This window comes from Anomalospiza imberbis, chromosome 18 (genome assembly GCF_031753505.1).
Source record: "Anomalospiza imberbis isolate Cuckoo-Finch-1a 21T00152 chromosome 18, ASM3175350v1, whole genome shotgun sequence".
In the NCBI taxonomy this organism is placed as follows: Eukaryota; Metazoa; Chordata; class Aves; order Passeriformes; family Viduidae; genus Anomalospiza; species Anomalospiza imberbis.
This window is the reverse complement of record NC_089698.1, coordinates 1,567,086-1,590,446: the sequence shown is the minus strand read 5'-3', so window position 1 is coordinate 1,590,446 and position 23,361 is coordinate 1,567,086. Positions and strand designations below refer to the sequence as shown.

At 44.5% G+C, this 23,361-nt stretch overlaps 1 protein-coding gene across 1 annotated transcript in view; it reads left to right on the top strand.

Annotated features, from left to right (window-relative positions):
- The window catches only part of LOC137484493 (transmembrane protein 132B-like), a 229,991-nt gene that overhangs the window by 174,644 nt on the left and 31,986 nt on the right, over positions 1 to 23,361 (top strand). Inside the window, exon 5 of the mRNA XM_068208343.1 lies at positions 11,836 to 11,979. Within this exon, the coding sequence (XP_068064444.1) occupies positions 11,836 to 11,979 (144 nt within the window). The remainder of the gene's footprint in view (positions 1 to 11,835; positions 11,980 to 23,361) is intronic.

Genomic DNA, 23,361 nt, shown 5'->3' with positions numbered 1-23,361 from the left:
TTCAGTCCAATGCAGGGTTTCTGGCTTTGTTTACCCCAAGAGACCATGCAGAATAAGTGGGAAGAGCTATCACAAAAGTTGGTGAAATAGAAACTACAGCAGCTGCACACAGCTATGTTTAATAGAGTCTGCAGTCCTTTCCTCTGCCTTGATTTTCCCAGATTATAGGTTTGTTCCCCTCTGGACTGAATTGCAGTGCATGCTGGAGTGGGGCTTTTTAGACTGAAACTCTGGTTTTGAGATTCTTGTCCAAGAAAGGAGAAAAACCAAAGGAAAGCAAAGCAGAAATGCTGCTGCAGAGGAGGGAGCTGCTGCCAGCCCTGGCTGCCTCAGAGATGCTCCTGCTCAGCGTGTCCCAGGCTGGCTCTGTCCCTCAGCCCCACATTACCTGGCCAGGAACCCTCCCCTTCTCTTCCACTCCCGTCACCACATGTCTTTAGGAAGAAATGAAGTTGCAGTTTTATTCCAGGTTGTTCTCCATAATAGCTTTTGTCAGATTGCATTGGGTCTGTGTACCAGAATTAATTGCCACGCTGCTGGGAGAAAAATCCCAAACTAAATCAACAGCAGCTTGCACAACTGCCTTCATTAACCAAGAGGAAGAAAAACAGCATTGAAGTGCCACATTTGAGAGGGTGTAACTGGTGGGCAGGTAGCTGAATGCCAGTGTCATTTGACAAAAAATTTAAAACCAAATAGAAAGGTGTGTTTGATGTCGTTGCTGTGACTTCAGGAGCTTGGCCCTGGCTGACCACTTTGTATCATATTGGCCATGAAAACAAACTTGTAATAACACAAGAGGGAAATGTTTGACTACCTGGTTTTGCTTTTTGTTAGAAGAGCCTTTTGGCAGTGATTTTTGGGCTTTTGGAAAATTCTTGCACCGTAACAAAGGAACAAAGATATACAGAAACATGATTTTTGTTTCAAGGTCCAGTTTATCCATTGCCAGCTGATTCCTGTTGCCTGGAAAAGTTGGAAATGCAGAAGTTTAAATGAGATACTTGAATCAGCAGGTTGAATTTGATTTAGGTAAGAGCCTCCCTTTTTGGAGGAACCCTTTGAAAACAATCTGCAGGAATTACTGCCCCACATCTGTGCCCAGTGTGTTTCAGCACCGAGGGGTGAAACATCACCAGGAGGGGAGAATGTGCCTAAATATTCCAAGGTGGGGAAAAAAAAGAAAGAAACCAAACTGCTGAGAAGTGGAAGGTGAGGAGAGCTTGCTCTTTTCTGCATGGTAATTGTGCAGGGGAGCTTCCAAGTGAAAGCACTTTGCCGTTGGAATTTTGTGTCAGGTTTTCGGAGGCCTTTAAGTGCAGCAATTTTTCCACCTTTGTCAATTCTTTGCTAAAATGATGTGTCAAAATGCCAGCGAAGCACATGTTTTCTTCAGCTGTGTTTTCTGCAAAAAGCTTCTTCTCCTGTGCTCCTGTGTCCATTTAGCAGGAGCCGTGTGCAGTGAGGGCACCCCATCAGCTGCAGGACAGAAAGGACGTGGCCTCACACCTGGCCTTCCTCCCACCTTACAGCAGTCAACAGTTTGAAATTGGCAGTGCAAAAGAAGAAATAAATGTATTATCATTTGAGAACCTGCCAGTTTTTAGAGGGAAAATAAAGAATGAATGGTTGACGCAGCCAATTTTAAGGGAGATAAATTTCCTTAATGGAGGCGAATAGCAAATATTCCTTTTATTTGAACAGGCCAGCAGGGCTGACCTGATTTCTTTCTGCAGCTCAGGGTGTGTATTTTTGTGTCTCACATTAGGGAAATGGCAGAAAATGGCAGAGGCTTTCCTTCACTTAGTTCTTGGATATGAGTCCTTCAACACAAACTGGGTAATTCTCTTTTACGTCTCTTGCTGTACGCAGTTTATCTTCCTGGAAAATCAGTACTTTTCCCATTCCTCATAATGGAACAGGATCTCAAGAAACAAATGGGAAGGTTTGAATTTAAAGCATGTCTTAATGACTTCCAAAGGGTAATTATGAAGACAATACTTTGGAAGCAAAGATAGAGGTATTTTTTAACTTTCCTTCTGTCCTTCAGTGTCTGTTGTTGGAAAACCAAGTCAGCCACTCTTTCACATAGTTTACAAACAGCTGAAAATCAAAAAAAAAAAAAAAGCTACTGTGGAATCCCAGCCTGGTCTGGGTTTGGTGCTGAGGTGGAAGAACAAGGGACCAGTTAAAATCCTTTATCAAGGAAATGTGCTGTGATTTTGATATTTACTTGCCTTTATAGAATAATAAGTGGAAGACCTTTGCCTGTTTATAGAATGCTTCTACTGAAAATCAATAATACTGTCACTTTCTATTCCTGAGAAACATTGATGTCATCCCCCTTGCCCCATTTCAAGCCACCTGTGAGATGACACTGGAAGCCCCCTGGAAGTGGAACATTTTGCAATAGTTTCATATTAAGAGATATTCTGTGATTTTCCCCTTGAACTCCTGCAGCTGCCAGTGGCATTATAAACTCCTATGCCATTATAAACATCAGATATGCCATTGTCATTTCCCACTTAGGAAGGATGGCAAGTAATTCTGTATTTCTTCCCTTCCTTTCATCTGTTGCTGCATTTGGAGCCCTCTGTATTTCCTTGCAGCCACTGATACTTGTTCTGCTGCACAGCTGAATTTCAGGGAACCTGCCAATAAAATCCCCGTTTTCTTGTTATGCAAAAAGGCCACTTAGCAGGAAAGGTGTGGAAATTGGTGTTTAAATTGGTCAGAACCAACAGCAAGTTTGAGTGTACCCACAGAACAGGCGTGGACCTGTGACCGGGGAATATGGAATTGTTTTCCTCATCTGTCTCTGGCCTGGTGGGATTTCCTCTGCCTCAGTTATTTTAGATGTATAATGAAAATAACTAAAATAACTGTCCTGTTGTCTTTGCAGAGCTGAGAACCAGCTTGGAAGTCTTGTGGAAAGGCTAGATACATGAAGCAGTAGTTTAAATAAATCATTGTATATCTAATTCATAGAACAGATGAAATAGAGACGGGAAAAGGTGAAAAATTCAGTAGTTTGATGCTGAATTCACATCAGTTTTACATTTCTGTGGATACTTGGTCTTTATTATAGTTATTACTTTCTCACAGATTCTTAACACATTCTTTCATTTGAGGGACCGTGTTTCCTAAAAACTGATGGACTCTGGAAAAATATTGATGTTCTGACAGCAGCAGCTCAGCTTTTGAAACACAGATGATATTGTCCTAGTCTGCAGGAAATAAATACACTGCACAAGAGTTCACTGAGAAATTCAGTCATGAAAACAAAAAAGGGATTTGGTTCTGAACTTGAATAAAAAAGAGGTTGTTCTTTGTAAAAGTTGAGCAGGAAAAGAAATAATCAGACACAGGGGCATGTCAGAACAAGGTGGAACGTCACACAAGGTGAGCAGACTGACAAATTAAAGTCAAGAACAGAACTCAAGCCAAGAAGAGGCAGAGGAAGGAAGTAAAAATCCTCCAGTAGTTCTTAGATCAGTCAGAAAACCCTCAAAACTCACCTCAAATAAATAAATGTTCTGATTTTTAAAAAATCACATTTTAGGGGTTTTGGTGAAAAACCCAATTTTAGGGTTTTTTCCAAAAGAAAATATTCTCAAAGTTATCTTCTTTACACTTGATTTTCATCAAGAAGCTAATTAGTTTTCTCCAAACCAAAAGCATTCCCAGGCAGTGCCAACCACAGCCAGGTGAGATCTCCTTAGTGTTTGTTTAACAGGAGCTCAGTGCTGAAGAGGTGAAAGGCAGCACTTCATTGGAGTGGAGTGGCACTGCAGGGATGCTCCCAAAATCAGGGAACAGAGCAGCGTGGAAGGATAGAAAAGGCTGATGCTGCAAGTGCCTACAGATGTGTTGTTTTTGTTTTCCCTGAATCCCATATCTCGGGGTTTGGGTGTTGGATGACCTCAAGAGTGTAAAAGTCCTCGTTTCCAGCCCATGCAGCCAGAGAAGGAGTCTGAATGCACAGGATCAGCTTCTCAGGGTTGTTTATTTTCCCTTATCTAGAACATTCTCTCTCTGCCCTGCTGAGCTCTGTCCAGCAGGTCAGCCATGGCATCCTGTCTGTCCTCAGGGTGGTGTTCACATTTTATACCAAAAACTCCGTGTGCCACGTTTACAATAATGTGCCAATGTCTGTCATTTCTGTTGGACAGTGTGTCTGTACCTTAAACCAACAGAAAAGTGTCACCATCACAGCGAGACATGGAGGGCAAGAAGGAGAAGAAGGCCAGGACACGCCCAAATCCCCTCATCTTGTACCCCTGAACCCCATTCTAAAAACCCCAAAATTCTACTTTTCCACCCTGTGTCAATTCAGCTACCACACCACTCAAACCCTTGTGGCTTGTAATTCCTCACACAGAGTTGGCAGCTTTTCCCATGGGCTAGAATTGAAGCCACAGGTGTTTTTGACTTGGTGCCAAGGTCCCCGAGCCCCTGCCAGGGTCTGGAGACAGCCAGGGCAGCCAGAGGGATGTCCTGTGTTCCCATACCCATACAGCAGTAGGAAACTTTATTAAGTGAAGCAGATAAAAGGTGCATCAAATGTGAGTCTGTGTCTCTGCATGGATCGTGCAGGGGTGTAAATTTTAACTCCCAGGGGTGACGGAACCAACAGCTGTGTGTGGGTACTGACTGTTTATAGTTGTGAAAGCATGGAGGGGTAGAGATTCTCTCTCCTAATTCTTGACTTCAAGTATAAAGAGACATCTGAGCCCTTTAATAGGCAATGGAGAGAGATAAATCTTCCAGAGTGTCTCTGGTGCTGTCCTGGGCATGGAGTGGCAGGGAGTGAATCACTCACTGCAGGCACTCTGGGGGACAGGAGAGGCTGAGCAGAGCCTGTGAGGAGCCAGTGCTGCGGGGGGGAGCGTGCACTCCCCAGTGCAGCTGTGAAATTACCTAAACAGGTGAAATCAGGAAGTACAGCAGTCTGCTCCTGACAGATAAGACAGCCCATCTTCAAAAATAAAAAATAGTCGTTCTTTGGGTAAGGCACAGGTCTTTCCTGCCAGACCCATGTTCTTGAGAAAATGAAATCCTCCTTTTGCAGGACAATGAATGAGAGCATCTGACAGAGCTCTGTTTAAACTCCATGGTGCACTTCTCAAATCCAGTTAATGTGCGTCCTGCTCTGGCCAGTGTTAGGACTGTGCTGAGGGGGAAGACATAAAACCCACTTCTTCTGCCCCCCTGCCTAGTGACTGCTGGGCATCTGTCTATCAGGAGACCTTAGAGGATTGTGCTCAGTGTTATGGTTGCTTTGCCATGGATCTTTTCCTGCTCATAAATAGGTTTTCCTGAGCCACAGCCACTGGGAAGGGCTGAAGGGAACGAGGCACCGTGTCCAGAGCAGGGGGAGAAGCACGCTCCCTCCGTGCTGATGCTCCTGCAGCATGTTGGGATGTGGTGTAGACATGCTGTAATTAATTTGTGCATCCTTCTATAGCATTAAGCAGCTGTTCTTACAGAAGGACATGGATTTCTGCCCAGGTAGTGCTCGTGGAAGAAGATGAGCACACAGATTGTGGCGCTGAACTCACGTGATCCACAACCTTATGTTTCAGTGTCTGCAGTTTTGCACTTGTGAAACTGAAGCCTTTTCAAGCCACTGAATTGTCAGCTCTCCCATTGCACCCGTGGCAGAGAATTCCCTCTAGAAAACCCTCCCTCCAACCCAGTCTGAAAGAAATTGTCAGGAGTAGGAAAAGAGTTAGAGAAGTGTCTGAAGGAAACTTTTCCAAATGGCCGTCCCTGATGTCATTAAATATTATTAAGTCTCTGGGACAAACATACAGAGCCAGAAAATTGTATCTTTGACTGCTGATGGTACTCAAGTGGATCTGATAATTATGTTCCATGGTAAGGCATTTCTCCTTAGACTTCTCTGTGGAGAAAACAATGCCTTTGAGGAATGTTCAGATTAATTATTTCATGGCCATTTGAAAACAATCATTAGTGTATCACTTTGTACACTCACTGCTCTCAAGGAGAGAACTCTGCCCATTTTGTGTCCACTTGCAGGGGGATATTGTTTGATTTCAGTCAGAGGGGAGCCACAATTTTATTAAGTCAGAACATGATCTTGTTTCTCTGGAACAAAGAGGGAGAAAACAATATCTTTAAATGAACTGCGAAACTCTAAATATGCTTTAAAATGGTTCCCAGTCACCTGTTGTTGAGAAGGACTGGCTTGAGCGTGTCAGGAGAACGTTCAGATCCTGCACAGATTTCTGAATACAGCATAAATTCCAGTGTGAATGGCTGGCAGAGTTTACCAGACTTTTAGGCTGACTTTTGGCCCTGTGTTTCTTGGCTAAAAGGGCCTGAAACACGAGTCAGGAGCTCTTGCTGCCTGTCCTCTCTGCAGACTTTTGAAATCAGGTACACAATAGTTGCTCCCCAGCTCCTTCAGCCTCAGGTGTGCACTTGAGAGCGATGGTGTCACAAAGCAGGTTTGGACATGATGTGCTGAGGAGAAATAACCTGAGCCCAGGCTAAGGAAAAGGCTTTTGCTCGTGCAGAAGGCACAGTGGAATCTGCCTGACAGGTTGCAATTACTTCTGCCAAGTGCACCAGGCTGTCTTCTGAACCTTTGCTTAATGGGGGCAGATCTGTTCTGAGTTATGAAAAAAAAAAAAACAAAACCCAAACTGCCTCAGGTCACAGAAATGACAGTCTCTGTGTGTCTAATCAAGTTTCACCTTCAGCAGCAGGTTTTTCTTGTTCATCCTGCATAAACCTCAAAATGAGCTGAATTCCCTTTGTAAAAAAACATGAAATGGAGTAAATCTCAGCTTTAGTTTCCATGAACTCCAAGACAGAGCTACCCCTCCTGCTGGCTCTGTGTGCCAGGTACACTCTGCTAAGATCAGAGCTTCCTTCAGTGTCTCCATGGCAAAAAGACAAGTTCTGAAATGAGACTCTGCTTCGGAGTCTCTGGATCGTGCTTTTTTTGTGCTAAAGCAAATTGTTTCTGCAGCACTGATACACATCTAGAATAATATTCAATTAGGCTAATGGCTGCTGCTTCCTCTGTTCAGTGAGAAGCAGTGATTAGGAACCTCAGTATGGCTCAGGCTGCAGTAATTCCTGCTGCAGAACACCTGCACCTGCCTGTCCTTCCTCGGCCATCCCCACAGGACATGGAACCTCTGTGCAGGTGAACAAGGAGAGAGGATGACCTCGAGCTTGGGTTTGTGACTGTCCATCTGGCAGAACTGACCCCTCTAGCAGGGGTACTCCAGGCTGGGATGAGGGAACAGCCGGAGCAGGGGAATGAATGTTGGAGGCAGTGGGAATAGCTGAGAACTTGGGAAATGGGTGATTCCACCAGGGGCTGCACTGAAATGACGTTTGCAGAGTAAGGAAGCAGCTGAATTCCCTTTAGTAGGAGGGAGGAAGGAAAGGAAATGAGGAAGGAGAAAAGGTCAAAGAATATAATCTCTTTGCAAGATTGTTTACATTTTCTGATCTTTCATAAACACACAATCCCAGTTTGTTTTTGCCTTTGGGTGACTGAATGCCATATCTTACCTGATAGAATGGTGGAAAATGGAGTTCCCTCACACCCAGGAATTAATATGTATTGGAAACCTAAAACAGTATTCAGCCACGAGGGGGGAAAACTACAGAATTGCTGTGGATTATAATAATTTCAGCAAAGCATCTAATTTATATATTAAGCTTGCTTAATGGATTTATATTGCCTTGCTCTTTGATCTGAAGCAAAAGGTGGTGAATAATTTATCAAATAAAAAACCCTCCCCTAGCCCAGCCCACACGTCACAATCTGCCCTGTAATTTCCATTTTTTAAGAGATGCCGTTTCCAGGCAGAAGAACTGGTTCCTAAAAGACTCCTTCTAATATTACAAATGTATTTTCGTGAGCTACACTCTGGGGAAAGAAATAATAATGAAGGAATGCAATTCTACAGACAAATGTTCCAGCTCTCTGCCTTCCTCACTAAAGACAGTCATTTCAGCTAAATGCCAAAAGGCATTTAACTGTAGCATTTGTCAGTGGAATAGGGTTGGCTTTAGGTTTCCCTCCTGATTTACAATTGAGTGTTTATTGGGTTTAGTGTACTGTAGCATGTTTTGTTAACCTCTAGAAAAACGCAGGCAGCTCGTGCATTAATCACAGGGATGATACCTGTCAGGGGAGCCTGGGCTGCTGGGGCTGCAGGGCCTGCCAGGCTCTGGGGAAGGATTCTGGCTGCTCCCACAGGGCAGCAATCAGCAGTGGGGTGACCTGAGTCCAGCTCCCGAGGTGCTTTCTTGTGAGATGTAGAATGGATTTCTCCATGTCTTCATTTTTCAACCGAACGAGTGTGAAAGTGCTGCGTGGTGGCAGCTGCAGGGAGCTGGGTGAGCTGCCAGAGTCACCTGCCCAAGGAGCATTTAGGTCACTGTTTAGGTGTTGTCCAAAGCACAGTTATTGGGAACTCTGTGCCTGGAGTTCCTCAGCTGATTTGTGCCTACCCATGGGAGTCACTCCTCAGCTCTCCCAGCTCCTGGTTCCATCCACAGGTGACTGCAGTGTTGGCAGCCAAAGCTCTCTCATGCCTCCTGACACATCTCCCATTCACTTTTCCTCCACCTTTGTCCAAACCCAACACTTGTCAAACATTTACTACGGCTGTGTGCAGCGTTTATTCATATTTAAATAAAGCCATTATCCGGCCTTGAGTTCCAGTAGTTTTCAGCTCTTCCTCTTGAGTATTTCTCTCAGTAGTGCCATCTAATCAGCTTTAGGTTTTAATTAAACAGCTGTCATTTGCTTCCTAGTTCTGTTGCACCTGATGTTGTATTAAATTTTAATTTAGCCTGGACTGCATAAGAAGTAGATTCCTTCAGACAACAAAGAAATGCTATTAGCAGGTTACAGTTGTAATTAAGAAGGGCTCTGCTGAAGTGCTAATGCATTCAGGTACAGATAAACACACACAATAATAATTATTATTATTATTCAGGGATGGAGCCTGTGATATGAATGTGTAGCTTCCACCCTGGCTGCTGAGCTGAAGGAGTTGGTCAAGATCTGACCTCAACAAAAGAAATGGGAAAGGAGTCTCAGTTTTTCACCAGGGGCCTTGCAGTGCCCACAGTTCGAGGATGGTGCTGGTGGTCCCTGGGTGTTGGTGCTGATGTTTCACTGTGCACATTCCAGATGCCGTCAGAAATCACAGGGAGCTGAAGTTCAGCAGCTCTTTTCCTGCCAGAAACTCTACCATGGAAATGCAAAGCAAGCTTTACAGAATTTAGATGAAATGTTATGACTTGTTGAATAAGCACCAAAAAGTCTGTTTCTAAATCTACTGGACAGTCAATTAGTTCATATTTCTTCCTCAGAGGAAATATATTTTTGCAGTCTATAAATAGCCAGCTGTTAAGGCCTTTACACAGCCTATTATATTTGTGTAACACTCACTGCAGGCATCAGGCATCTGAGGTATTGATTGCTCTGGTGGACGTGCTTACAGTGAAGCGCAGGGCTTGTGAGGCTGCACCAGCTAATTAGCACGGTGGGCTCCTGTGAGTGCTGGGAAGCAGGGGAAGTTCAGGACAGCTCTGGTGCTTGTGCTTGTCTCATGCTCATCTTTTCTGCAAGGAATGCAAATGCCTTTACAAACTTCACCTTGTCCTTCAGTGCATCAAAGTCTGAGTGCAGCTTTGGCAGCTAAAGAGCGCTTAGGCTTCAAAGGGGGCTGGAGGCTTGTTCTTTGCCACACAGGATGGTCAACAGCCAGGTGATAGAACAAACAGCACAAAAAGCAAACGAGAAACGGATCAGGCCTGCTGAGGAGCTGGTTCCAATCCACCAGGTGCAGAAAGCCCTTTAATCCTGACTCAGTAGTGTTTAATCCTGACTCCCTAGTGCTTTGCATCAGGCTGTGATTGACACAGCACTGCCTGCCTGACCTGGAGCAGTTCACAGCTGTGCTAACAGAGAGTTGGGAAGTGGAATTTGTTGTGTGCTCATTGTTTGTGACCTTGGCCAAAATAGATTTTCCCCAGATGCGTTGAAGGAGATCATCTATTGTTGGAGAGTGTTGGAGAATTGCTCTTCACGAGCCATTTGACCCAGGACCACCAGGTCTTCATCAAATATCTGCTATTTGAGGGTTTAGGACATATGGGATGTTTGCAGTTGTGAAATCTAACTACCTCTTCTCTGACTTGTGGATGAATTACTTTCCGTTTCTCTTTGCTGTCTTATAAAACCTTTTTCCACCTGAGGTGCACCTAAGTGCTTTCTTTCACCTGGCAGTGCATTTTCTCCTCAGCCTTGTTCAAATCTCAGTCTTTGTAAAGGATTTTCAGTTGTTTTTTTCACACTTCCAGTTCTGTCACATACTTCTCTCTTTGCCGGTGTCCCTCTCTCCTGGCTGGCAGCTGGTTATAAATGAGCCCGTTCAGCAGAAACAAAAACTAGAGAGTCATTTACTGTGTAAAACATCTGGTTTGTGCCTCACAGAGAAGAGAACAAAGCCTGTACTTATTTCCTGAGGTGTATTCTGAAAAGCCTCTCTGCTCAGGATGACTCTTAAATCACATTGAGGTCTGAGTGTGGAGCTGAGCACGTCCTTTCAGTGCTGTTCTGATCAGAAATGGACTCCAGTGTGTGCTGGATGCTGTTCTGGCTGCCCATAAACTCTTGTAGGCTCTCAGAGGTGGCTGGCACTGCTGTTATTAGTGCTGCAGCTCATTTAATTCAGGGCGCTTTTTGCAGAAGGTTCCGAGTATTGATTAATAATACATCTTAGTTGCGAGTATTTATTGGTCTTCTCCAGCTGTCCTTAGCTTGTGGTCAATGCCCATTATTCTTTATCAATCTAGCCAGCAGCCAGAGCAAATGATAGTGAATATATCTCCCTATGCAAGCTGCCATCAAATTTTTCACTAAAATCCATTCCTTCTTCCACCAATTCTAATAATGGAATTTAAAGTTAGATTAGTTTGAAGCAACTTTTTTTATTTCCTCCCCCCCTCAACTGGCAAGCAATTAGTTTTATGGAAGTTGAAAAATGAAAAGGGGATTGATTCAGAGCAGTATTTCCTATCTCAGGCTTTTTGAGGGGCCTGGAATGAATCCCTGTGAAATCCCAGATCATTCCTTGCCCCACTTGTGTGTCAACTTTTGGGCTGGCAGTCAGCACTGCTTCTGCAGAGGCTGTTCCCCTCCAGCCTGGACCTGCTTATGCCAGGCAGGGGGCTCTGTAGCAACTCATTTGGAGTAATTAATCAAACTGAGACAGAGAGGGAGGCTGGGTAATGGAGTCATTAGAGTGCCAGCACTGTGAATTCATCAGGATTTCAGATAAACGTGGTTAAGCATCTCTAGGTGGGATTTTGATGGGGAAAGACTAAAAAAATTGCATATGGATGCATAGTTTTCCTCCTTATGTATTTATGGAAATAAATGATCAACTCACAGCAGAGTTAGCTGGAACAGGAAGGAAGAAATGCTGTTGTGATGGTGGGGAACCACCTCCCAAACCACTGGCAAAGGGGTGGGAGGAGCTGCTGGTGCCCTGGAGATCCTACTGAGCAGTGCTGTGCTCACAGATGCCATTGCCCTCAGCCAGGCCTGTAAATGGGCTCAAAAGGAGTAAACCCACGTTTGCCACAACCAGGGCTTGGTGGTCCTGATGCAGCTTTTGGCTTAGAAAGTTGCTGAAACATTGCAGGGAGCTGGAAGGGTGTGTGCAAGGGAGGGTCCCATCCCCGTGCCTGTCACTGTCATGACCCCTGTGACATTCTGGTGGTGTTGTGCTCCTCTAACACTCGTCCTGTGTTTGTGTGTGCACCCAGGACACAGAAATCCTCAACACAGCCATCCTCACGGGCAGAATGGTGGCTGTGCCAGTCAAGGTGGTTGCTGTGCAGGAGGACGGGTCTGTGGTCGACGTCTCGGACTCCACCGAGTGCAGATCTACTGACGAAGACGTCGTAAAGGTGAGGCACCCACACCAGTTTGTATCTTTTATTCCTCCTCCAGCACCTCCACCCTGGGATTTTCCAGCAGCCAGCTGTTCCCCAGTGCTGCTCTGGTGGTGAGGAGGGAGCTCCCAGAGCTGCTGCAGGGTCCCATGGCTGCTCAGAGCTGCCCAGGTGTTCCTCTGCTGCCCAGTGGCTGATGTATCCCATGGAGGAGATCAGCTCCTCCCAGAGGGGTCTCTGTTCCTCTGGGGCTGTTCCCTGTCCAGCGTTTCACAGCAATCATGCAGAATATTGGCACAGGGGGCAGGAAGTTTCCTTCATGCTCTGGCTGCATCTCCAGTCAAGAGTTTCTTATAATGAACTTACATTCTTATAATCCCGAACTGTACCAGCATCTGGAGGAGAGTGACAGGAATAGAAAATAGCAACCATATTGCAAAATGTCTTAAAATGAGAGCTGTGAGCTTTTAAACAATGTTGTGCTGTGTTTTAGTGGGTTTTTAAAAAATATTATGTTCAGGTGGTTCTGTCTCCCTGACATTGTGATGAAAATTGTGCTGTTGTGACTTTATCAAGACTCTGCCTGCCTGACTTCTGACACCATTGCATGGCTTTCAGCTTTTAGCTCATTATTATTATCATTGTTACTTTTAGACATAAAAGAGGGGCTTTTGAATATCTTACATAGATTAATTTGTTTTATTATGTGGTTTGGGGGTGTTCTTGTTTCAAATTAACTTAAAAATGGACTACATAGCAGTCTGTATGGGGTGGGCTTTTTTGGTATTATTTGTGGGTTCCATATTTTCCCTAAGGTATCAGATAGGGAATGAAAAAGATCCCATTTTCTTTTTCTGGAAACCAAATTTCTTTGAAGGTCCTAACCAGAGGAACATGGATGAATATCTTTGTTTATGACTCAATTAATTGTCAATGGAAAAGACTGCCTTGATAAATCTTTGCTATTCTTTATATTTTTCTCTGCATAGCATACAGCTATTATCTGATTAGTGACTATTATTTATCAGTTGATAAACATGAACAATGAATTGTATATTATAAACTCAAGCATCGAGTTGTATATCATCAATATAATGGTGGGGTTGTCTTGTTTTTGCACTTTGGAAAACCAGATCCAAAAGATGCTGTGTGGGGACTTTTATTTTTATTAATTGCATTTCTAGGACTTGCTGTGCTTTGAGAATACTGGACTGAACCAGGCAGGATTTACAGTGGGTTATTTTGGGGTTTTTTTTTGGTAGTGATTTGATATAAATCAGATCTTAATTTGCCTGCTTTTGGAAATTATTTGGGTCTCAAATCACTGACAGTAGGCAATGCTCCTGGGACCCTCTCCCAGACCTGGTACCTGTCTCTCAAATATTTAGACATAGTGAACAAAGCCAAGAGGTCTGAATGTGGTCTTTGTTGGGTTGATATTGCCTCATCCTGGTGGTAGAAATGGGGAGTAATGTTATTTCTGTGAAAATTGCAGCATACTTGCATGATTTCAGTCACAAATTACTGAGACTGAATGCTGTTCAGGCATAATTTTTTAACTGCAAATATATGTATTGGTTGCAAGATTGAATCCATAACAATTAATTAGCTGAGTTAAAATTTAGTACAATGTTTATGTGCCTATATTTTTTCAGAAAAATGCATATTCCGTTTACAAGCCCCTTTGGTAAAGTCAATGTTGACTTTGCTTCTGAATTTCTGTTGCCTTTTCCATGTAGGTTGTAGTGCTAAACCCTCTAATGAGAGTTGCCAGGCATTTGGATCTAATTGCCTTATCTTAAGCTTCTTTTCACTGTTAATTCTGCCTTTATTGTTTCTTTGATGCTGGAGACATATTCCTATTCTTTTGGGCAGAATAGAGTGTTGCATTCTTAACCTTTTATTTCTGTTTAATAGCTAATGATTTAATAGCCAATTAATGAGACAATTCTTTGATCGCTGCTCTAACATCATTATTTTCAGTTAAGACATTTAATTGAAGCTAGATTAAATAAAAACAGGCTTCCACCCAGGCTCTTATGTATTTATACAAATTGTGTTTCTCTGGGCAGCGACCTGATGCTGCTCAGAGATGAGCAAAGAGGTGAGAGATGAACAAGAGATTTATTTGTGTGCCAGAGCTGGGAACCTTCCCTGCTCTCAGCCATTTCCCAGTTTAACAGCTTCCCAATGACAGAATACTTCAGCCCCTTTTTCCAAAGCCTACCTAATTAGTGGTAAATATAATAAAACACACACGGGGTTTTTTGACCTTGCATTTTTAGCATATGGTCCTCAAAGGAATCTGACAGCTGAACTTGCTTTAGTTCATCCCAATCCCTGTTTCCTAGATTTGGACATAAGTCCTAATACTGACCAACCCTTCCACTGGAACTGGCTGCCCTCTAAAATTTTTGGATGGAGACATTCCTGTAAGTCAGTGAAAGTCTTCTGCTTATTTCGTTATTTAAAAGGAACGTTTAATGCTGTTGGCATTTGAGGGAAAAGATTGGCTTTATGATTAAGGCACTGAAATGCTTCTCAGCATTAATTTCCATATCTCTTGCTGATTTCCTGTGTGACTGTGGGTAAATCACTCATTCCCCTTGGAATCTCGCTTCCTTATCTGCTAACAAGGAAAGAAATTCATCCTTCTCCCCTCCTCCACCTGCATTATATGGTTTCTGAAGCTTCTCTTGACTCTGAATGGCCAAAATCCTCATCTTCATCTCATTCACCTCAGTGGTCTTCTGCCATGGACTCCTCTCTTCCAGACCTCTGTCCCTGTGTCCTGCTTTTCCTGCAAACCCTAAATAAATAATCATGTTCTGAGGCTGAAAAGAAAGAAATGGGGGAAACTTGGCAGAAGTTGATTACAGAAGGTTTATTGCAGGAGGAAATGGACCCTGAGGGGCTTTGGCATGGCCAGCCTTTAGTTAGAAGCTGCAGGCAAAGTTCATGCCCTCCATTGTAAAAGTGCCTTTACAAGCCTGAGCTGCAGCAATTCCACACGAAGGGAAATTCTGAAGATTCTGGAGTCCCATGTTAGTTGTAAACATCGCCATCAGCATCAAATGAAGGAATTCTAATGAGGACACCTTCTCAGTCCAAATGTTTATCTCAGTAGTGTTCAGCTGAAAGTGAGACAGCTGCCCAATTAATTCATCCTTCGATTAGTCATAACTCCATGTCCTTTGCAAGTTACACAGAAAGTGACTGATTGTTCCAATTAATCTCTGCAGTCACTCAATGCCTTACTCCATTAGGACTAATTTAGCCTAATTTTTTTTTTTTTTTTTTTTTTGGGAGGAGAAAAGGCCCTCAGTAGAACAGCAGGGAGTCAGGGGCCTCCCCCTGCCCATTTCTGCCCACACATGAATCAGTAGGAACAGGCTCCCCGTGGCCAGCACAGGCACACTGAGAACAATGGTGTTCAATAATACCCCGTGAACTCCATCTGTGCCAGAATGTGCCTTCCTTGTTATCTTGCTAGAGGAAAGCTCTTCAATGAATTATTTTCCACCTTTTCATAATTTCCTATCTAATTATAATGAAAGTAAAATTCAAACCGTTCCTGCCCTCTACTTTTCGAACACAAACCTTATCTTGAACTCTCCATAATTAATGGTAAAACAATAGAAGACCTAATTTTCCAGGCAGCAGCCAGCCAGGCTTTATCTAATATGCAGAAAAAACCAGTGTAACAAAGGCAGGAGAGGTAATAGCTGAAATAGATTAAATCTGAGGAGAGTTCTTCCCTCTTCCAGACAAAGCAGATGAATGACTGAGGACCTTATCCAACAGCCCTGGTCACAGAGATCTCCAACCCCAGCACAAAAACTGCAACAAGGATCCATGGGCAAAAAACAAACAGGGAAAATGGAGGGATACTGAGCTTCTCCAATGTAGATGACACTGAATTTTTGAGAACAATTCCTTGCTGCAGACTCAGGGCACATTCTTGGGACAATTTACGGAAAGAAGCGCCAGCCTGGAGTTGTTAACTACAATTCTTTATGCAGCAGCTCTGAAAACAAAGCCAGAGCTTGTAATTTGCAACTTCTGCAGCTGCTTTGCCATTAAAGTATGTGATCAAGAATGTGATGGACTTGTACATAAAGCAGAGCTAATCTTGTTCCTCCATCTATCATATTTTTGAGTACCTATCACTGTATTACCTAACAGCTTTATTTTGTGGTCACTCGTGCAGAAATTACCTTCCTCCAGGAGGCCAAACTCTTCCTGGAAGCAGTGAAAATCCTCTCAGCTTGTTTATGTGATGGATTTACTTTGGTGCCACTTGGCTTGTTTCACTATGAATTTTGAACTAGATCTTATATTCTAAGTGATCTTTTTCTTCAGTGGAATGGATGGTTCAGGATTGGCAGCCCTGCAGGCCTGACTGCCCCAGAGCAGGGGCCAGGCTGGGGCTGTGTGCTGAAAAAGCTTTTGAAGTGTGAGTGTTTCATTTGGTGAGTCCTTCTCCCTGTCCATCGTGTCCTTTTAATCTCACCTGGCCAGTGCCAGTGAGGCAGTGCCATCAGCTCCATGAGCTCAGCTGTGAGCAGCCGCAGGTCAGGGCCAGCCCCGTGCCCAGCTGTCCCCAGGAGCTGGCAGGGACGGGCTCTGCAGGGCATGGCTCAGCTCCTGAAATAATGACACCCCTGGTGTTATGGCAGGGAACATTCCTCAGCTGAGCAGGAGGACTGCTGGGAGCTGAGGAGTCTTTTTGGGACTGAGGAGCTCTGGTTTAGCTGCTGTCTCTGTCTCAGCAGTGCCACGGCGATGACGGGGACACTCCTGTCCCAGGAGGATTTATTGGCAAGAAAGAGTTGTCTTGTTAAACACCTTGCCTTTTGTATCTGTAGACAGATGTGCCTAAGTTAGGGCAATAATGAATTATCATCGAGCTGTTTGCAATTTATCAAATTTATAAATTAGAGCTTCTTACAATTTCTGGTTATTTTGGACAAAAAGCCCATTCTCTTTGTCCCCATACAGAGTTCATCTTTATGACTCATTAGGGGTGGGCAGGAGAGCACATCAGATCTCTCTACAATATGTCTGCTGTTGAATTAAGGATTTTGCTCTCTGTTGAAACATCAGAGGTTCTGACATCCAGGTCACCAGATTCTGCTAATTAGTTTTCTAGCTTGACAAAGTGTGATCAGAAGAGGGGACCACAGCCACTTACTGCATATTAAAGATTTAGATTAAAACGCTCTTGTTACAACAGGTGGGAATCTATATTGTTTTAGGATTGTGCCAAGCTGAAACTTTGTGTTTGGAATTCTATTTGCACACAAACCAGCTCCATGTATAGCAATAACGATGCCAGCGAGGCAGCACAAAATCACATATTGAGGCATTAATATTCTGTATACAGCACACATTGTACACAGTTTATAGCAAAATATATGTGTGTGCCTTCCTGAAGCTATATTTGAGCACACACAGTCTTCAAAGCCAGCTTGAGAAAACAGTGTTTTGTCTGGGAGAAGGATTCGTTCAGAGCAGACCACACCGACATGTGCAATTACACAGATTTCGGCAGAGATGCTTATGGTGTCTTCCAAGGCACCAGCTGCTACTTCAGAGGAAGAAAACAATTCTATGGCTTAGCATTTGGCTGCTCTGAGAGCAGAAATGCAAAGGGCACAGATGCCAGTCCTGGGAAACAATCATTACCCAAACCATGTCATTGCTTAGGATAAACTCTGAATATTTTATACTAAGAAATGCACGAGTAAATAAATAACTCAGTCCATGCTCAACAAAGGCAGCCATAAGTAGCTGTTGGGAGAAAATTACAAACTTTTACAGGCTTTTTCTCCAGATTCTGTAGGACATAAACTCTACTTTGTAAACTTTATCCTAGCTGGCCATATAAATATTCTAATTGCAGCTATGTGAACCTGATTATTCCGAGGCTTTTACACCTCTTGAACTATCATTCTGGCTGGGCAAATTAATTCAGATTCCCGTTGTCATCAAAACCCCTGGGGCCAAGCTGTGCTCTCAGCTAAAGTCATGGCAGTGTGTGACAGGCACGGGAGTGACAGGGGCGCTGCAGAGGGCACGGCTTGCTGGTGTGAGAGTTAAAGCAGCCATTAGCTGTCAGCTCTGGATGAGAGCAAAGCCTTTCTCTGCTGCCCTCCCTGATGTGGGAGCTGGGGGAAGTGGGGCTGGGCAGCACAGGGCTGCAGAGCATCCCATCCTGACCCAGAGCAGGGCTTGGGCAGCACCCACCCGTGTGAAAATGCATCCACCCCCAGGTGCCTCCACTTCCAGAGCCCTTGGTGCTGAGGTGTCGCAATAGAAACAGGCAGGACTCAGGTTCTTCGTGCAGAAAAGCCAGTGCTTTATTCACAAAGCTCATATTTATAGGAAATATCAGAAGGCACCGTGTTAAATCTAATTGGCTAACAATACACTGAAACTCAGTTTACTCGCTGGTAAAGGGCCCGTGTGTATATCCATCAAATCTCTCTATTTTTGGTTAGTTTACATATTTTCTTCACGGATTCTTGTGGGACAGATCTTTTGTTATTACAGGTGCAACCTATTTTTCTCTACAAGAATAGATTGTTATGCAAACTGATTGTCATTCCTCTGATTTTTTCACATGGGAACTTACAAGCTAGCTGCTAGCTTAGCCAGAGTAGCAGGGCCTGAACCCTATTTTATAAAGCCCTTCTTTTATGCTATCTCTACCTGTCTGCAACACTGAGGCAGTGATCCCACAAGTGATTTGCACTGGCAGCAGCCAAAGCATTGCGTTCCCCCTGCTCCGCGGGTCACAGTTGGGTTTTGAAGGCAGCTTGGGCATTTATTTTTGTGCTTTAGCTCACCCACACCTGTGTTTTAGTAACGCGTTCTGAGATGCTCTCCCTGGAGATACGGAATTGGAGTTGGAGATGGAGATGAGGAGGCTGACACGGCACCATCAGTTTGAAGTACAGTGAATTTATTTGACAGAGGAAGCACCTACTGTTGACAGTAACCAGCTCCCTTTCTCCTCTGTGGGCAAAGGCAGGCTTTTTCTTGTTAGGTTTTTAGTTATTTCTGGTTTTGCATTCTCATTATATGGAACTGGAATTCAGAGTGAAAACTAGTTTGGTGTTCTTCATAGGATCGGGAACAGGAGGAGAATTAACACGTAGGTTGGATTGGGATTCTGAGGGGAATGGGAAAACCCAGCCTTAAAGAATAGTACTTAATGCCGGGTTATTGAGTCAGACAACTCACTAAATGAGGATGGAAGAACAAAATTAAGTTATAAATGGATTTCTTTTTCCATTTGCCTGAAGTATGGTGGAGTTGCACTGGGGTGTGGTTTTTCTCTTCCAATTAATTACTCTGGGGGAGGATCCCTCAGCTTCAGTTTGAGCAGTGGCTTCAATGGTTAACTAAATGTCAGGATTTAGCATTTTGTTTTGTGTTGTCAATTATGAAGGTCTGATTTATACTCATGGCACTGTTCCAAGACATTTGCTCCCACATCTAAGACTTCTTGAATTGCTAGAGTTGTTTTTGTGAGTTGAGCCAGGCTATTGGAGAATGCTCCAGGTATGTCTTTTAAAATATCAAAAGTGTTAAGTGGCAATTAAAGTTTGCACGTGTTCAACAAGAAGTTGAGGGGCAGATTTGGAACTCTGTGACACCTGGCTGGGGAATTAAGCAGCTTTCCACCGAATTCACTGTGAAAATGAATCACTTTTTGTTAATATTAAGTTGTTGAGTTTTACTCCTTTGATGAATTTCTCCTGAGGAAGAGCACTGGAAGTGCTCCACGGTTCTAGAACAAATAGGCATTGTGCTTGTGCTCAGTGAGAGCAGTCAGCTCCCAGCCCTGGCTCTGGCAGGGCCATCCCCTGCAGCCCAGCCCCTGGAACAGAGCAGCCTCAGTCACCCTGGTGTTCCAGGCAGCTGATCAGCACTCTGGTTTGACATCTGCTACAGCTCCGTTCACAATGGAATGGCAAAAACTTGGTTTCGTTAAAAAATATGGAAGTTAGATCCAAACCCAAACATATGGTACAAAACCAGAGTCTGGCAGCAAAGGGGGAGGCAGAAAGTGCTGGTGCATCCAAGGCCATAGGTTTGGGTATGGAGCGTGCTGGGCTGCAGGATGAGATCTGCAGAATCCCTTGTGAGCCAGAGGGGATCATGAGCAGAGACCTGAACTGGTGCAAGTGTCAGCAAGAGGCTGTGAAATGAACATTTCCCTCCTTGGCACGGGTCTGGGCGTTTATTTGATGGATTATTCACAGAGTGCCTGCAGTGTGCTCAGCCCTGCCAGTGTGCCAGTGCTGTGCACACAGTGCCCACCCTGCAGCTCTCCCCTGCAGCTGCACGGGAGCCCCACGGGGCTGGCTGCAGCACAGACATGAGGGAGCTCATTCTGGACTGAGCTCCTTGTGCAAGCACCCAGTGCAGCTCAGCAGCCAGGGAATGGGGATGGATGACATTGCAGGGCTGCCAGCAAGAGGACTCCTTTGTGTGAGAGGCATTGTCACAGAGGAGAAGTTCCTAGCAGGAAATGCTAGCTTCTGTTTATATTGTTTGTTTATTTTCTCTTTTCCAATTGCTGCTTCTGAGATTATTGTTAGGATTTAATTTGCAGTCCCTCTCTGGTGGCTCTCAGGTTTCCTTCTGGAAACATAAGAGGAAATCCTTAAGACACACAGTTCTTCCTTAGATCTCTTACAATCAGCATTATGCACTGCAGAGCCAAATTAATGTATGCTCTTCCTTATTGTTTCCCTTCTTAATTCATTTCTTTCCATAAAGGCTCAGCAAGCACCAATTTTCCAAGTGAGTTTTTAATCGCCTGAGCTCAGCATGATTACTGTCTCACAATCTAGTTGCCATTTGATGCAATCAGTATTTGAGAATACAATCATCTTTCTTTTTTTTTTCTTCCCAAAACTGAATATTACATGGCCAGCTGATAACACTTGGCTTCAAAGAAACATGAAACACTTGCAGTGCTGTGTGAGAGAATACAACCTGTGATTGCGAGGTCTTCCCCAGCCAAGTGCATGGAGGTGATGTGAAACACTTTTGTAAGATGGGGCACAAAGAAATGTATTCTTCCAATGCAACGAGCACAGGCTGGGGAGGCGGAGAGGGAAGGAAGGGGAAGATGGGAACGCGGCGTGCTGAAGTATTTCTTACTGCTGGGATGTTTGCTTTGAAAGGCCCTTTCAAGAGTACATGTTGCCAGGGGAGATTTTCTCTCCACATCTTTTATTGCCACCCCACAAATAAAAGATTTCAAAACACCCGTACTGGAAATCTGCAGATTTAAATAGTTCCTGCCACACAGAAGCTGGAGACTTTCAGATTTCCCCAACCTGCAGTGAGTTTAGCATGAGAGATTATGAGAGTGAAATGAGGAAATCCTTCCTTGGAGTAAATGCTTCAGTGCTGTGTTTTTAAGCACATTTTGTGCACTATAAATGCCAAGGAAATGTTTTCAAAATTGCTAAGGGAAGGTCAGGATCTGAGGACAAAAAGCAGAGGCAAAGTGACACTGAAGGAAAGACAGGGTAGGAGGGAAACAGCAGCTGCAAATCCTGAATCCTCAGGGCAGGGTTGTGTCTCCTCCTCCCAGCCCATCCTGCAGAGCACCAGGGATGGCTTTTGGTCTCCTCGTGGAAGGTGACACAGGGAGAGACCCACAGGGCTACAGCTGGGTCCTGATTCCATTAGCGTGGGGAGGATCCCGCCAGCCCTGCTGCCGTGGAGAACAGACACCCTGAGAGGCTTCTCCTTGGTGCTGCCATTGAACAGAGTAGAAGCCCACAGAGTGTGGGTGCTGCCCAGCTCTGCTGTGGCTACCACACCACTGGAATTGTTGAAGTCCCAGCTCGTTTGCTGCTTGCAGTGGGTTGAAATCTCCCAGACAGCCATTTGCTAAGGCCTTCTGTTCCTCACAAACTTGACAGTGTGACTTGTTTCATTGCCTTATGTTATTATTGATATTTTCCTCTTGTGTAACCGGTTCTGCTGAGGAAAAATCTATTATTGCCAACTTTGATCCCCTTAATTCTTGTAAGAAGATGCCTCCAAGCTTTGGCCCATTTGAGGAATGCACAGATGGTTTTGTACAGGAGTGTGGCTCCTCAGAGAAGGCTGCTGACCTTGTGTGAGTCAGGGATCCTGTTCAGTGAGACTGAAGAGATCCTGAAGGAGGCTGATGCTGCCTGTCTTTCAAAGAATTCTTTTTCTGTCTGTCACTGGGAGCTCAGGAAGAGCTGCAGCAAGCTCAGGGAAAAGCCTGCGGTACCTGAAAATGAAGGTGATTCTAAATAAAGAAGGCTGGGATGAGACTGACAGGCAAGGAGAGAAATGAGGAAAAGAAACAGAAGGTATCCTGAGAAGCAGGGATTTTACCGGAGCAGCTCATCCCTTCCTAGAATGTTGGTGCAGCCTCTCCTAAGCCCTGGGCTGTAGCTGCAGGCACCGTGCACGTGCTGCTCTCCAAGGAGCAGGAGATGCCCATGGGTACAATCTGTCATAACTGGGTGGCTTTTCACCTCATAAGGAATGGACCCTTTGCACCAAAACCTTTCCATGGCCCTTGGAAGCTCCTTTCAAGTACTGCCAGGTGTGTGAGGCGCACCCTCAAAGTGCCAGTGTGTTTTCCAGCCAGCAGCACGGGAGCACAGAAGTGACTTTTGGTTATTCTGGTCTGAATAAAATATTTTCTGCATAATCCCCTTGAACTGCAGCGTGTAGCCAGAGATGAAGGGCAGCATGGATGGGCATTGGAAGGCAGAACCCATCTGCATGAGAATGGCCCCAAATGCTGAATCAGTAAGTGCAGATGCCCTGCACTGAGCACGAGTTCACTGAGTGGCCTTCGGCAGCTGCAGGGGCTGCAGTGAAGGCAACAGCAAAGGCAGCAACGTGGTGAAAAACAAACTTCTCACTGCCACGAAGAAGGGTCCTCTCTCAAATGAAATCAACAGGGCTGCATCTCTGACCTGCATAAAACGTGAGACTTTAAGAGAGTTATTTCTGAGAGCTGATGGCTTTGGTCACCACAAACTGACTTCAGAGCCCCCTGCTGCACGGGTGTCGTGCCATAAGGATGAGACTACTGGCAGCAGAGAGAATTTCCTTAAAACTCGGGAGCCCTCCTTGAAATCCTGGCAAGAATATTAAATGATCTCAGAATAAGGTGAATGGACAGAAAAAAATGTATGGGTTTTGGCAGCAAGCGTGGTTAAAATCCCAAACAGAACTTCACCAAACCCTCCTTTGCCACAGGAGTGGGAGATCAAGGCAAGAAACTATTTGAAGATTTCAGGATGGAATAGGAAGTGAAGCTGCAGAGGAGGAGATGACAGCTGTCCTACCACAGCCTCCAAAGTGCACCTGCAGCAC